Here is a 15,699-nt window from a genome sequence, read left to right on the forward strand (position 1 = left end):
TTGATGGGTCCTTGCTTGATGGGCACCCCGTTGCTTTATGTTATCTGTTGAAGAGGAGGCTTCAAGGAGGCTTCTTCCTCTAGCATGGCTAAGTGAATGATTGGAGAATTGTGCCTTTAATTCTTTGAATGCATTGAGCATGTTTGTCCTGTTAATTTTGAATTCATTTGTAATCATGACTTTGCTCTGATTTGTGGCTTGTGCTCCCTTCCACGTGAGTTCATTCTCTACTGCATTTCGTCTCTGTGTTCTTAACAAGAAAAAAAATCTTGTATTTTTTTACAGAGGCAGATTTTTCTTTCCCTTTGTAATATCTTCTGTAATTAATACAGCAAAAACCTCTTTTATTACACTGCTTAATTATTTCATGATGGGCTCTATTATTTTCTGACTTAATGAGAAACAATGACAGGGTAAATAGTACAAAATGAAAACGGCCTAGAATTGAAATCAGATGGCTGTGCTTAACGCAGGCTTTGTGACTAACACGTTTGCTTTCATCTCCTCGTGCATCTTGGCTCCGAAATGAAGTTGCCTCAGGTTTGCAGGCGTTGGTTTTAATATTTGCATTTACTCCTTTCTCTAGGCCAGTGGCTAAGTTTCCTGATGGGGTTTGTGGAATGTGTAGAGAAAGGACAATAAATGCTCAGTTTGGGTTTCAGGAGAACTGAGTTGCTGATGAGAAGACATCTGGGGGACAGTCAGGAGGGTAGACTTCATGCCACGGAGGTGCTGAAAGCCCCGCCAACACTGATGACAAATGAAATGGATGTTGAATGTACTGGTATTTGACCAGTACGAGTTGCTGAGCCCCAGTTTGGCTGGTTATGCCTGCTATAAAATACCGCACTGCAGTGTGTCAGTCGCATTAGTTGTAGGAGAATTAGATGTGTCCACCGTATAGAAGTAGCTCAGAGCTGTAAGGAAAATCAGGCGTTTGTTGAGATAAGGCATTTTAAAAACATTTCTGAAGCTTTTCAAGATAAGGTTGTGTAGAGGTGAAATTGAGTTTAGAGTGCTGGGAGGAAAAGTGAGGAGATTCTGTAGGGCTTTGTTATTCCAGGGTGCATCAGGGTCCTGCTGTAGAGGTGAAAACCGCCAGGAAGGACCCAGAAACCAGTGTTTGGTGTGTCAGGACATCCTCTGTCATGGTCCCAAATGAGAAACGTGTGGACCTGACTTCTCTTTACCAATGGGAGAGCGAGTAAAGAGAATGAAAGGCCGTCCTGGCCCCACGTTCTGATTCCTGCTTTCCAGGCCACCCCAGTTCCTGCTAATGCCTTCTGGCCTCTGCTTGCGGAGACCTTTGTATCAGGACTGACTCGCTACTGAAATCATATCTGTGTTTCAAGTGTTGGTCGTTTCTAAACCCTTGCAAATGTGTTAGCAGTGACAGTGCTGGTAGGGAATCTTCCCAGCTCCTAGGAGCAATGCAATTTGCTTCTCCACAGCCTCTCCATCTGAATAGCTAGCACTCTCTCAGGGGTTATAAAAGTGTTCAGCTCCTGGAAAACCCATTCACATGAAGCTATCACAAAATTACATCACTTTCATTTCATTTTTGAGTTTTAAATGGACATAATGTTTGAAGCAAGCTGTTTCCAAATTCTTTTCCTACCAGCTTTCCCCACCACCGTTTCCAAAACCAGAAGAAGAGTTTCACGGTTTTCGGGAGGTCCTCCATCTCTTATCCTAAGAACTAAGCTTCCCCTCCCTGCATTTCTAGCAGCTAGGCCTTTGTGTTCTTTATCTGCATTTTTAAAGTGGCATGATTCTTAAAACTCTTTTTTCTTTGTTTTTTTTTTTCCTTTCCTTTCATTTCTTTTTTTCTTTTTTTTTTTTGGGAGACAGGTTCTCACTCTGCCGCCGAGGCTGGAGTGCAGTGGTTATTCACAGCGTGAACCTAGCTCACTGTGCCCTCAAACTCCTGGACTCAGGCCAGTTCTCCCACCTCAGCCTCTGGAGTAGCTGGGACTACAGGTGTGCACCACCATGCCCAGCTAATGTTTTAATTTTTTCATAGAGATGGGGTCTCTCTGTGTTGACCAGGCTGGTCCTGGCCTCAAGCAATCCTCCTGCCTTTACCTCCCAAAGTGATTACAAACGTGAGCCACTGTGCCTGGCCTTTTTTTTTTTTTTTTTTTTTAAATTTAATTTCTAAACATTTCATGTACATTCAGCAGCCACTTTACATAAAATGATCTTTTGGATAATTTTAGTTAACTCATAGGTGCTTTTTCCATTTTCATGTTGAGGAGAATTTCTTCTTCCTGTAATAAAAATTAGCAGTTTGCAGTTATTATGTGACAGACAATGTTCTAAGGTGCTTTTTTTTTTTTTTTTAAAAACAAACAAACTGGCCGGGCGCGGTGGCTCAAGCCTGTAATCCCAGCACTTTGGGAGGCCGAGGCGGGCGGATCACAAGGTCAGGAGATCGAGACTACAGTGAAACCCCGTCTCTACTAAAAATACAAAAAATTAGCCGGGCGCGGTGGCGGGCGCCTGTAGTCCCAGCTACTCAGGAGGCTGAGGCAGGAGAATGGCGGGAACCCGGGAGGCGGAGCTTGCAGTGAGCCGAGATCGCGCCACTGCACTCCAGCCTGGGCAACAGCGTGAGACTCCGTCTCAAAAAAAAAAAAAAAAAAAAAACAAACAAACTAGTTTCAATGCAGTTTACCTATTTAAAGGGTAAAATCCAGTCATTTTTAGTATATTTACAGAGTTGTGCAACCCTCACCACAATCAGTTTTAGGACATTCTCATAACCCCAACAGGAAGCCGTGTACCCGTTAGCAGTCACTCTCCTTTGCCTACGTCCTTCCCTTACCCCCAAGCAACTAGTAAGCTACTTTCTTTCTCTATTATTTGCCTGTTCTGGACTTCTCATATAAATGGCATCATACATATAATGGTATGTCGTTTTTGTGACTGGCCTCTTTCACTTACTGTATGTTTCAAGGTTCATCCGTACAGCATGTGTCGGTATGCATTGTGTCAGTATGCATTTATTTTTCTTCTTGCAGAATAATATTTCATTCTGTGTATATGTGTGTGTGTGTGTGTATATATATATGCCACATTTTGTTTTTCCATTCCATCAGTTGATGGACATTTGTATCGTTTGTACCTTTTGGCTATTATGAATAATGATGTTATAAACATTTGTGTGGACATATGTTTGTTTGATTTATTGATTGGTTGATTGATTGATTGAGATGGAGTTTTGTTCTTGTTGCCCAGGCTGGAGTGCGGTGGTACAGTCTTGGCTCACTGCAACCTCCGCCTCCTGGGTTCAAGCAATTCTCCTGCCTCAGCCTCCCAAGTAGCTGGGATTACAAGCGCTTGCCACCAAGGCTGGCTAATTTTTTTTGTATTTTTACTAGAGATGGCATTTCACCATGTTGGCCAGGCTGGTCTTGAACTCCTGACCTCAGGTGATCCCACCTCAGCCTCCCAAAGTGCTGGGATTACAGGTGTGAGCCCCCGTGCCTGGCCCATATGTTTTAAATTCTATTATGTGTATGCCTTGGATGGGGAGTTGCTGGGTCATATGGCAACTCAACATTTAACTTTCTCAGAAACTGCCAGATTGTTTTCCAAAGTGGCTGTACCACTTTACATTCCTACTAGTAATGACTGCAAGTTCTAATTTCTCTGCTTCCTTGTCAATACTTGTTACCTTTTTGATTGTGGCCATCCTGGTGGATGTGACCTGGTGTCTCATTGTAATTTGGGTTTGCGTGTCCCTTATAGCTAATGATGTGCATCTTTTCATGTGATTATTGTCATCTCTATATTTTCTTTGAAAAAATATGTATTTAGATAGTTACCCATTTTTAAATTGGGTTGTCTTTTTGTCTTTTTATTGTTGAGTTGTAACAGTTTCTTTGCTTTTTTTTTTTTTTTTGTGAGACGGAATCTTGCTTTGTCACCCAGGCTGGAGTGCAGGGGCGTGATCTCGGCTCACTGCAACCTCTACCACCTGGGTTCAAGCGATTCTCCTGCCTCAGCCTCCTGAGCATCTTGGATTACAGACACTTGCCACCATGCCTGGTTAATTTTCGTATTTTCAGTAGAGATGAGGTTTCGCCATTTTGACCAGGCTGGTCTCAAACTCCTAACCTCAGGTGATCCACCCACCTCGGCCTCCCAAAGTGTTGGGATTACAGGCGTGAGCCACTGCACCTGGCCAGTAACAGTTTTTTATATATTCTGTATATGAGTCCTTTATCTGATGTATGATTAGCAAGATTTTTCTTTCATTCTGTGTGTTATCTTTTCATTTTCTTGATATGGTGTCCTTTGAAGCATACAAGTGTTAAATTTGGATGAAATCCAGTTAATGTTGTCTTTGTTCCTGTGCTTTTGATGTCATATCTGCGACTTAAGATGCTATATATAAACTTTACACCTAAAGCAATTTAATCTTCACAATTCTAGGAGACAGGTACTGTTGTTATGCCTAGTCTACAGATGGGGAAACTGAGATGCAGGAAGGTTGTCTGACTCGCTGAGGGTCATAGTTAGTAAGTGGTGAAGTGGGTATTCAAACCCATGAGTTTGCACCCAGGATTTATCCTCTTAACCACCATGCTCTATTGCTTTTTATAGGGAATCATTTATTGAAAACTCTTTGCTTATTTGATTTCTTGCCTTTTTTTTTTTTTTTGTCATGAGGGACCTCATCTCTTCATTCACCTTGCAGAGTTCAGCGTAGGTTTATTTTGGTCTAACGCAGGCAGAATCATTACTATCAGTTAATTTCTGCATTACTTACTCTCCAGTGATGGTCGCTGCTAGTTGACCTAACAAAGCCATTTAAGGCTTTTCTGCTCATCACACTAATAAAAGTAGCGCCACGACCACGGAAAGTTCAAAAACAGTATTTGATTGATTCCATTTCAATGGAATCAAAGGAAGAAATCCCCAGTGTTGACGCAGATTGTAAGCCTTTCCAGAATAGGGTTGTTGTCTTCCTTTTTTTCCTGTTGTTCACTCATAGTGTCCAGCATAGTGCCTCATTGTCCAGCGGATTAGCTAGAGTATGGCGGTCTTCAGTCACTGTGTACAAGACAGAATATTGACAACAGTATCTGTTGTTTGTTTCACAAGGGAAAAAGTCATATAGAAGTATCTCTCAGAGGTATTGAAAAAGCCTGGAATTTTTAAAAGACTTCCAGAAAACAAAAATACACAAAGGCGTTTTCACTGCGATGCCTTAGATGTATTATGGTTATACAACAGAGTAAATTCGTTAACTAGATTTGACAAGTCATGTAATATTGATTACCTGTCATAATTAAAATATTCTGCCTCCATTAAAGTAATTAGTGCCCATGAGTAAACAAAAATAAACTAGCATTTATATGCAGCATGGGGTAGACTTTATATATATGTGTGTTCATGCATGTGTTTCTGTCTTTCAGAGAATTTGGCAGCTTTTCAACAATATTCTAACTTTAGAATTCTATTTAAAAAATCATCACTGTGGCTAGTGCACTTTGGGCTGAGTTTATCCTGTCTTATGCACAGAATTCCACTGTCTCCTAGGGAAAGATTTCCTTCCATTATATTGAGTTAATATCTGAATTACAGGAGCTGTGGTACCTTGAATTGCTGGCCTTAAGCAAGCCTCTTGCTTCAGCCTCCCAAAGCACTAGGAATTTAGGCGTGAGCCACAGTACCTGGCTGGGGCTGTAATTTCTAGGCCTATTCTGCTCCATGTGTTTAAAGTTGACTATCAGATGTGATTTTCTCTTTGTTTGTTGGGTTTTCTTCTCTTTTCTTTTCTTTTCTTTTCTTTTTTTTTTGAGACAGAGTCTCGCTCAGGCTGGAGTGCAGTGGCCCGATCTCGGCTCACTACAACCTCCACCTCCCAGGTTCAAGTGATTCTCCTGCCTCAGCCTCCCAAGTAGCTGGGACTACAGGCATCTGCCACCATGCCTGGCTAGTTTTTGTATTTTTAGTAGAGACAGGATTTCACCATATTGGCCAGGCTGGTCTTGAACTCCTGACCTTGTGATCCACCTGCCTCGGCCTCCCAAAGTGCTGAAATTACAGGCATGAGCCACCACGCCTGGCCGTTTGTTGGGTTTTCATTAGTCAATTAGAACTTTTGAAAATGAATTTGTTTTTATATGTTATACACATTTCCCTAGGAACGTGATGGGTTTTTGCTTTTAAGTTTTCAATTTATGAAAAACTTAAATATACTCTTATTTATAAGTTATTTTTCACTAGATATTTGTTTACCTCTTTTATTTTTATTTTATTTTTTTGAGACAGAGTCTCACTGTGTCGCCCAGGCTGGAGTACAGTGGCGCGATCTCGGCTCACTGCAAGCTCCACCTCCCAGGTTCACGCCATTCTCCTGCCTCAGCCTCCTGAGTAGCTGGGACTACAGGCGCCCGCCACCACGCCCGGCTACTTTTTTGTATTTTTAGTAGAGATGGGGTTTCACCGTGTTAGCCAGTATGGTCTCGATCTCCTGACCTTGTGATATGCCCGCCTTGGCCTCCCAAAGTGCTGGGATTACAGGTGTGAGCCACCACGCCTGGCCTGTTTACCTCTTTATACATTTTTTTTTTCCAAGGAGTATGTGTGCATGTTTAAAAAATAACTTATACATGTAACAAACCTGCACATGTACCCCTTGAACATAAAACAAAAGTTGGAAAGAAAAAAAAAAAGTAAAAACAAAACCATATTTTTTCCTTATTGTAAAAGTCATCTTCATTATAAAGAATTTAGAAAATAAAGGTAAAGAAAATAAATAAATTAAAACATTACTCATACCTCCCCTACCCCGGGTAAGTTGTAGTAAATTTTGAAATTGGGAAGTATAGGTCTTCTAAATTTGTTACTTTCTTCTCAAGATAGTTTTGGTTATTCTGGATCCCCTGAATTTCAATATGAATTTTAGGATCAGATGATCATTTTCTACAAAGAATCCAGCTGGGATTTTGATAGAGATTTGATAGAGTCTCCATACTGTTGATCAGTTTGGAGAATATTGACATTTTAAGAAGATTAAATCTTCTAATCCATGGACATGGGATGTCTTTTCAACATTTACCTTCTTTAATTTTTTTAGCAATGTTTTGAGTTTTCAGAATATCATTTTATACTTTTTTTGGGTTAAATTTACTCCTAAGTATTTTCTTTTTCATGCTATTGTAAACGGAATTCTTTTCTTAATTTCATTTCCATGTGGTTCATTGCAAGTATATGGAAACACATTTTTTTGTGTGTATTGGTTTTATATCCTTCAAATTTGTGGAACTCGTTTCTTAGCTCTAAGTTTTTTGGTGGTTTTTTTAGGGTTTTCTAGAGGCAGGATCATGTCATCTGAAAAGAGAGAGAGTTTTTCTTTCTTTTTTTTTTTTTTTTTTTTTTTTTTTGAGGCGGAGTCTTGCTCTGTCGCCCAGGCTGGAGTGCAGTGGCGTGCAATCTCGGCTCACTGCAAGCTCCGCCTCCCGGGTTCGGGTTTACGCCATTCTCCTGCCTCAGCCTCCCGAGTAGCTGGGACTACAGGCGCCCACCACCACGCCTGGCTAATTTATTGTATTTTTAGTAGAGACGGGGTTTCACCGTGTTAGCCACGATGGTCCTGATCTCCTGACCTCGTGATCCGCACACCTCAGCCTCCCAAAGTGCTGGGATTACAGGCGTGAGCCACCGTGCCTGGCCAGCCTAGTTTGTTGAGTGTCATCACGAAAGGGTGTAGAATTTATCAAATGCTTTCTTTGTGTCTATTGAGATGATCATGTGGTTTTGTCCTTTATTCTACTCATTTTCAGACATTAACCTTAGATTTCTGAGCTGAATCCCACTGGATCTTGTTATATAAGCTTTTTTATATCATGCTGGATTCAGTGTGCTAGTATTTTATTGAGGATATTTTCATCTATATTCTTTTTTTTTCTTTTGAGACGGAGTCTCGCTCTGTCGCCCAGGCTGGAGTGCGGTGGCGCGATCTCGGCTCACTGCAAGCTCCGCCTCCCGGGTTTACGCCATTCTCCTGCCTCAGCCTCCCCAGTAGCTGGGACCACAGGTGCCGCCACCTCGCCCGGCTAGTGTTTTGTATTTTTTAGTAGAGACGGGGTTTCACCGTGTTAGCCAGGATGGTCTCGATTTCCTGACCTCGTGATCCGCCCGTCTCGGCCTCCCAAAGTGCTGGGATTACAGGCTTGAGCCACTGCGCCCGGCCTTTTTTTTTTTTTTTTTTTTTTTTTTTTTTTTTTTTTTTTTTTTTTTGAGCTGAAGCCTCGTTCTGTTGCCCAGGCTGGAGTGCAGTTGCCTGATCTCGGCTCACTGCGACCTCCGCCTCCCAGGTTCAAGTGATTCTACTGCCTCAGCCTCTCGAGTAGCTGGGACTACAGTTATGTGCCACCATGCCCAGCTAACTTTTGTATTTTTAGTAGAGACGGGGTTTTACTATGTTGGCTAGGCTGGTCTTGAACTCCTGACCTCAGTCAGTCCACCCTCCTTGGCCTCTCAAAGTGCTGGGATTACAGGTGTGAGCCACTGCACCTGGCCTTGTGTCTATATTCATAAGAAATGTGGGTCTGTAGTTTTCTTTTGATGTCTTTTTCTGGTTTTGGTATTAGGGCAACATTAGCCTCATATAATGAATTGGTTAATGTTCCTTCCTCTTATGTTTTCTGGAAGAGTTTATGAAGAATTGGTGTTAATTTGTCCTTAAATATTTGGTAGAATTCACCATTGAAGACAGCTGTACCTGGCTTTATTTTATTTTATTTTTATTATACTTTAAGTTTTGGGATATATGTGCAGAATGTGCAGGTTTGTCATATAGGTATACACGTGCCATAGTGGTTTGCTGCATCCATCAATCTGTCATCTACCTTAAGTATTTCTCCTAAAGCTATCCCTCCCCTAGCCCCCCCATTCCCCAACAGGCCCCGGTGTGTGATGTTCCCCTCCCTGTGTTCATGTATTTTCATCGTTCAGCTCCCACTTATGAGTGAGAACATGTGGTGTTTAGTTTTCTGTTCCTGTGTTAGTTTGCTGAGAATGATGGTTTCCAGCTTCATCTATATCCCTGAAAAGGACATGAACTCATCCTTTTTTATGTCTGCATAGAATTCCATGGTGTTTATGTGCCCCATTTTCTTAATCCAGTCTATCATTGATGGGCATTTGGGTTGGTTCCAAGTCTTTGCTATTGTGAACAGTGCTGCAGTAAACATACGTGTTCATGTGTCTTTATAGCAGCATGATTTATAATCCTTTGGGTATATACCCAGTAATGGGATGGCTGGGTCAAATGATATTTCTGGTTGTAGATCCTTGAGCAATCACCACACTGTCTTCCACAATGGTTGAACTAATTTACACTCCCACCAATAGTGTAAAGGCGTTCCTATTTCTCCACATGCTCTCCAGCATCTGTTGTTTTTACTGATCGCCATTCTAACTGGCGTGAGATGGTATCTCATTGTGGTTTTGATTTGCATTTCTCTGATGACCAGTGATGATGAACTTTTTTCATATGTTCGTTGGCCACATAAATGTCTTTTGTTGAGAAGTGTCTGTTCATATCCTTTGCCCACTTTTTGATGGGATTTTTTTTTCTTGTAAATTTGTTTAAGTTCTTTGTAGATTCTGGATATTAGCCCTTTGTTAGATAGATAGATTGCAAAAATTTTCTCCCATTCTGTAGGTTGCCTGTTGACTCTGATGATAGTTTCTTTTCCTGTGTAGAAGCTCTCTAGTTTAATTAGATCCCATTTGTCAATTTTGACTTTTGTTGCCACTGCTTTTGGTGTTTTAGTCATGAAGTCTTTGCCCGTGCCTATGTCCTGAATGGTATTGTCTAGGTTTTCTTCTAGGATTTTTATGATTTTAAGTCCTACGTTTAAGTCTTTAATCTATCTTAAGTTAATTTTTGTATAAGGTGTAAGGAAGGGGTCCAGTTTCAGTTTTCTGCATATGGCTAGCCAGTTTTCCCAACATCATTTATTAAATAGGGAATCTTTTCCCCATTGCTTGTTTTTGTCAGGTTTGTCAAAAATCAGATGGTTATAGATGTGTGGCATTATTTCTGCAGGCTCTGTTCTGTTCCATTGGTCTATATGTCTGTTTTGGTACCAGTACCATGCTCTTTTGGTTACTACAGCCTTGTAGTATAGTTTGAATTCAGGTAGCGTGATGCCTCCAATTTTGTCCTTTTTGTTTAGGATTATGGGCTCTTTTTTGGTTCCATATGAAATTTAAAGTAGTTTTTTTCTAATTTTGTGAAGAAAGTCAGTGGTAGCTTGATGGGGATAGCATCAAATCTATAAATTACTTTGGGCAGTGTGGCCATTTGCATGATATTGATTCTTCCTATCCATGAGCATGGGATGTTTTTCCATTTGTTTGTGTCCTCTCTTATTTCTTTTAACAGTGGTTTATAGTTCTTGAAGAGGTCCTTCACATCCCTTGTAAGTTGTATTCCTAGATATTTTATTCTCTTTGTAGCAATTGTGAATGGGAGTTCACTCATGATTTGGCTCTCTGTTTGTCTATTATTATGTACTTGGCTTTTTTTTCTGGTAGATTTTTTTGATTATTGATTCGATCACTTTATTTGTTATGGGTCTATTTAGATTTTCTAGATCTTGAGTTGGGTTTAGTAGTTTGTGTCTTTCTGGGAATTTGCCTATCTCATCTAAATTATATAATTCATTGGTGTATAATTGTTCATAATATTGTCTTACAGTTTATTTCTGTAAGGTTGGCAGTAATGTCTATTCTTTCAGCCCTGATTTTTAGTAACTTGATTCTCCTCTCTTCTTAGCTAGTTCATAATTTTGTGGTTGTTTTAAGAAAGAGCTTTTGGTTTTGTTGACCTTTCTCTATTGGTTTTCAATTCTCCCATTAGTTTATTTCATGCCACTGCACTCCAGCGCCACTGCACTCCAGCGCCACTGCACTCCAGCGCCACTGCACTCCAGCTTGGGTGACAGAGAGAGACTCTGTCTCAAAAAAAAAAAAAAAAAGGCCGGGCACGGTGGCTCAAGCCTGTAATCCCAGCACTTTGGGAGGCCGAGACGGGTGGATCACGAGGTCAGGAGATCAAGACCATCCTGGCTAACACGGTGAAACCCCGTCTCTACTAAAAAATACAAAAAAAGTCTAGCCGGGCGAGGTGGCGGCACCTGTGGTCCCAGCTACTCGGGAGGCTGAGGCAGGAGAATGGCGTAAAACCTGGGAGGCGGAGCTTGCAGTGAGCTGAGATCTGGCCACTGCACTCCAGCCTGGGCGACAGAGCTAGACTCCGCCTCAAAAAAAAAAAAAAAAAAAAAAAAAGAAAAAAGAAATTAAGTTTATCAAATTAGCCCTCATGACTGGAGATTCCCTTTGTTTAAAAGATGGAGGGAACACTTGTTCCTTCTCCATGGGGGGATTTCCCTCTTATGCTTTGATCATTTACTTCTCAGAGAAGAGATGAGATACCATATGAAGAATGAAAAACCCACCTCATTCTTACACCGCTACCACCATTTCTCCAAGGGAAAAAGAGAGTAAAACTCAACAATGTAAAAATAATTCATTACAGCTAATGAAATAAATCAAGACCCCTTGTCACTTATTAAATATTAACTTATGCTGGAAACAAATGTATTATAAGCATGAAAAGCACACAAAGCACCACACTTCTGTGGTTAAGAACATAGGCCCACGATGACCTCCTACTTGGGATTACCAGCTCTGTAATTGTGAGAACTACTAAGGAGATTTAACCTCTCTAGGATCTTGTCTCCTCGCCTTCAGAGATGGGGTACACTAAGAATACTCTCATAGAGTTGCTGTAGGTGATGACACGTGTGGATGTTCCTTACGTAGGTGCTGCTTCCGCCGAGTGTGAAAAAATATCGCTTTTGCCCGGATGGCATTATAACAACCTGTGTGAATGCACTCTGCTCGAAGGGATGCCTGGTGCCTGGGGGATGGAGTTTGCAATTCTCTACCCACAGTTGATGTCACCGGGTCTTGCTGATTTGGATCTATTCTTTAAAAAGTGCATGTTTGAGATATATTTTTCCAAGCATGCCCTTTTCTATTATTATTTATAGTCCTTCCCTGTTGTCTCTTGCTGTGATTTTCACAAAGTCAGCAGGAAACAAAGTCCTAAACCACCTGCCTCTTCACAGTTCTGTTACAGTCCTTTCTTCCCTTACCAGAAGAGGATTTTGCATATGAAATGTTTTGTTCCCCTTTTCTTAGAGTTCTCCGTCCATTTGTCCATCTATCTCTCCACTTATCTGTTTATTCTTCTGTCTTATTCCAAAAAACCTTTTGAGGGAGCTTACAGAATTAGAGAACAAACAATAAGCAGATGAAAAAACTGGACCAAGATTATAAAACAAGGGTAAGAAGTGAGCTGCACGGGTGACGAGGCCAGTGTGAGATGCACGTCTTTGGCTGTGTGAGGTTATACAGATGGGTGGCAAGCTCATCCCTGAGCCTCTCAGCGGCGCAAGGGAAACAGGATTTGTGGGAGATGCTCACTCTCTGTAAGCTAAACAAGTGGTTTCACAGAAGCCCGGCTTTTCCTGCTATTGAGATTTAGGAGAATATTTTTTGGGTGTTCTGTTAAGTCAATGAATATTTTATCTGTATTTTTTTTCTGCCAGAGTTCTCTGTGTAGTTGGTTATATTCTTTAATTGGAAGTTTCTCCAAAATGCTTGCCCATGTGGGTTTGGTGGCTAGGGAATCAGATGCTTCTGCTTATTGATAGGAGTTGGTCAGAAATAGAAAATGACAGAAATAGAAAGCATACTATCATTTATAATTTTCTTTTTTTTAATATGCTGTATGGTTCAGAAAATGCTTTTGCGTAGTTGATCTCCTTTGAGGATGCGGGGTGGTGCCTTTCTAACATGAAGAGCTTCAAGCTGTGAGAGAATGCATGCTGACCTCACCGTTGCCTTCAAGACAATTGAGCTAGTTACTGTAAATATGTTACTTTTGTGTAATACATTTCATGTTCTTCAATAAAAAATTTCAAAAGGGAGGAAAACTTAGAGTTAACTAACGTTTAGTAGAATACTTTGATAGCAAGGCTATTATAGGAAGCATATAAGCTGTGAAGACTAAACACATTATTTAAATTTCATTAGGGCATATTTAAGTTTTATCTTATTCACGCTCCTCTTTAACAAAGAAATAATACTGAAAAAGCAAAAGATTATTTCTTTTCTTCCTCTCGGTTTGCAGGTGCCCTCACCACCAATGGCATCAATCCTGACACCAGTACTGAGATCGGACGTGCTAAGAACTGCCTTAGCCCTGAAGACATAATTGACAAGTATAAAGAGGCGATTTCCTATTACAGCAAGGTGATTTTATGGCTTTGTGAATTTTTTACACAGTTGTGTTGTTTTAATCAGAAGTTCCCATTTTACATTGTGTAATGCTGCAATGTCTCTTAATTATTTATTTCTGTAAGTATTCATGTCTTATTCTCTAATGCATAATACTATATGCCTAAAATGTTTTCTTTTTCTGATTCAAAACTGTAGGTTTAGTATAATACATTTGGAAAAGGGAGAAAAAGGGCTACCATGGCCCCTGTACTCACAGATAATGATTGTTATTATTTTATATCTATTTTCGACGGGGTGCAGTGGATCACGCCTGTAATCCCAGCACTTTGGGAGGCCGAGGTGGGTGGATCACGAGGTCAGGAGATCGAGACTATCCTGGCTAACATGGTGAAACCTCGTCTCTACTAAAAATATGAAAAATTAGCCAGGCATGGTGGCGGGCGCCTGTAGTCCCAGCTACTCGGGAGGCTGAGGCAGGAGAACGGCTTGAACCCGGGAGGTGGAGCTTGCAGTGAGCTGAGATCACACCACTGCACTCCAGCCTGGGTAACAGAGCAAGACTCCGTCTCAAAAAAAAAAATTGTGTCTATTTTCTGGTTCTTTTATCAATGTATATTATTTATATTATAAGAAATGGAGCATACTTTACTTATGTACTGTGTGGTGACCCATTTTTTTTCATTTGGGATAGTCTGTGTTTTCTATGCTATTGAAATCTTCCATGGCATAATTTTCAGTGACCGGTAGAGCATTCTATCTTATGGAGGCACCCTTCTTTTTAGTTTGGATTGAAAACAATTTTGCATTCCAAATGTACTTACTAAAATACTGAAAAAGAAAAGTTGTGCTGAAGAGTGGCATCAAGTAAAAAATGAAAGTCCTTTACCTTCTCTACTCTTAGTAACAACTTGGTTTATTGGTTATCAACAACTTGGTCCATAGCCCCCTTACCTTCATGCCTATGAGACACACACAGACACACGCACACGCACACATACATGCATGTACTCACGCATGCTCACACACGCACACACATACATGTACACACACATGCACACACACACACATGCACGTACACACACATGCTCACACACACACACATATCCTATTTACAAAAATAGGATCATACTATGTTATCCTGTAGCTTGCTTTACCTACTCAGCAGTATATCGTAGACCATAGGTGTACTCTCGCCTCCAGACCTGCTTGCCTCTTTCAGAGCGTGTGGAAAAGTTTTCTAAAATCCTGCTTCCTTCTTTCAGAGAGTGTGGAAAGGTTTTCCAAAATGTGGATGTAGTCATGTATTCATCAAGACATTTTGTGAGACATGCTCATAAACAGCACCTACAAAGAGATGAAATGCCTGCTCTTACAGATTTCACAGCTTGCCTTAATTTGCTTAATTATTCTCTTGTGGATGGATACTTAGGGTTTCTCACTTTTTCACTGTGAATTAGAAAAAGTGCTTTGCCAAACATTTTTGCCCCTATATTCTTGTGTTCTTGTATCAGTATTCCTTTAGGTTCAATTTTTATAGAAATCTATCCTGGATATAATATTAACATTTATCATAGGTTATGTTCAAGTTACTCTCCAAATTCCTTTTCTAATAGAGAGTGAAAAGATGTAGAATTATTTATTTTACCAATCCTGTTACTGATTGTTATTTATTTCTGTTTTTTCTTCCCCCTATTGTAAACAGTTCTCTGACCAATGCCTCTATACATACATCTTTTTGGACTGCCTTTTTTTTAAGGGAACAATTCCTAGAAGTTGACTTGAGTTAAAGAATATATATTTTTTTGGCCTGGCACAGTGGCTCACGCCACCAATAATTGCAGCACTTTGGGAGGCATTGATGTAGGCAGATTGCCTGAGCTCAGGAGTTCGAGACAACCCCGGGCAACATGGTGAAACCCTGTCTCTACTAAAATACAAAAAATTAGCCAGATGTCGTGGTGTGCACCTGTAGTCCCAGCTACTTGGGAGGCTGAGGCTCAAGAATCACTTGAGCCCTGGAGGCAGAAGTTGCAGTGAACTGAGGTTGTGCCACTGTACTCCAGCTTAGGCTACAGATTGAGATTCCGTCTCAAAAAAAAAAAAAAGTATACTTTTCTTAAAGAGTTACATATTCCTGTATTGTCCTACAAAAAGGTTTTAACAATTTACTCCTCCATAAACAAATACCAGCTATTATTTTTAATAAATATTTGCCAATACAGCTGAGTGCAGTGGCTCATGCCGTTAATTCCAGCACTTCGGGAGGCTGAGACAGGCGGCCTTGAGGCCAGGAGTTTGGTATTATGCTTAGAAATACCTTTTTTTTTTTTTTTTTTTTTTTTGAGACAGTGTCTCGCTGTG

General features: G+C 40.6%; 2 protein-coding genes across 8 annotated transcripts in view; one reads left to right on the forward strand and one right to left on the reverse strand.

Annotated features, from left to right (window-relative positions):
- CHRAC1 (chromatin accessibility complex subunit 1) overlaps nucleotides 1-15,699 on the reverse strand; it is an 873,427-nt gene that overhangs the window by 97,699 nt on the left and 760,029 nt on the right. The gene's annotated exons all lie outside the window — the stretch shown is intronic.
- Nucleotides 1-15,699, forward strand: part of TRAPPC9 (trafficking protein particle complex subunit 9) — a 723,405-nt gene that overhangs the window by 43,585 nt on the left and 664,121 nt on the right. For all 4 annotated transcript variants that reach the window (XM_050800232.1, XM_050800231.1, XM_050800230.1 and 1 more), the window contains one exon: nucleotides 13,229-13,350. In XM_050800232.1, the coding sequence (XP_050656189.1) occupies nucleotides 13,229-13,350 (122 nt within the window). The remainder of the gene's footprint in view (nucleotides 1-13,228; nucleotides 13,351-15,699) is intronic.

This window comes from Macaca thibetana, chromosome 8 (assembly GCF_024542745.1).
Source record: "Macaca thibetana thibetana isolate TM-01 chromosome 8, ASM2454274v1, whole genome shotgun sequence".
Taxonomy (NCBI): domain Eukaryota; kingdom Metazoa; phylum Chordata; class Mammalia; order Primates; family Cercopithecidae; genus Macaca; species Macaca thibetana.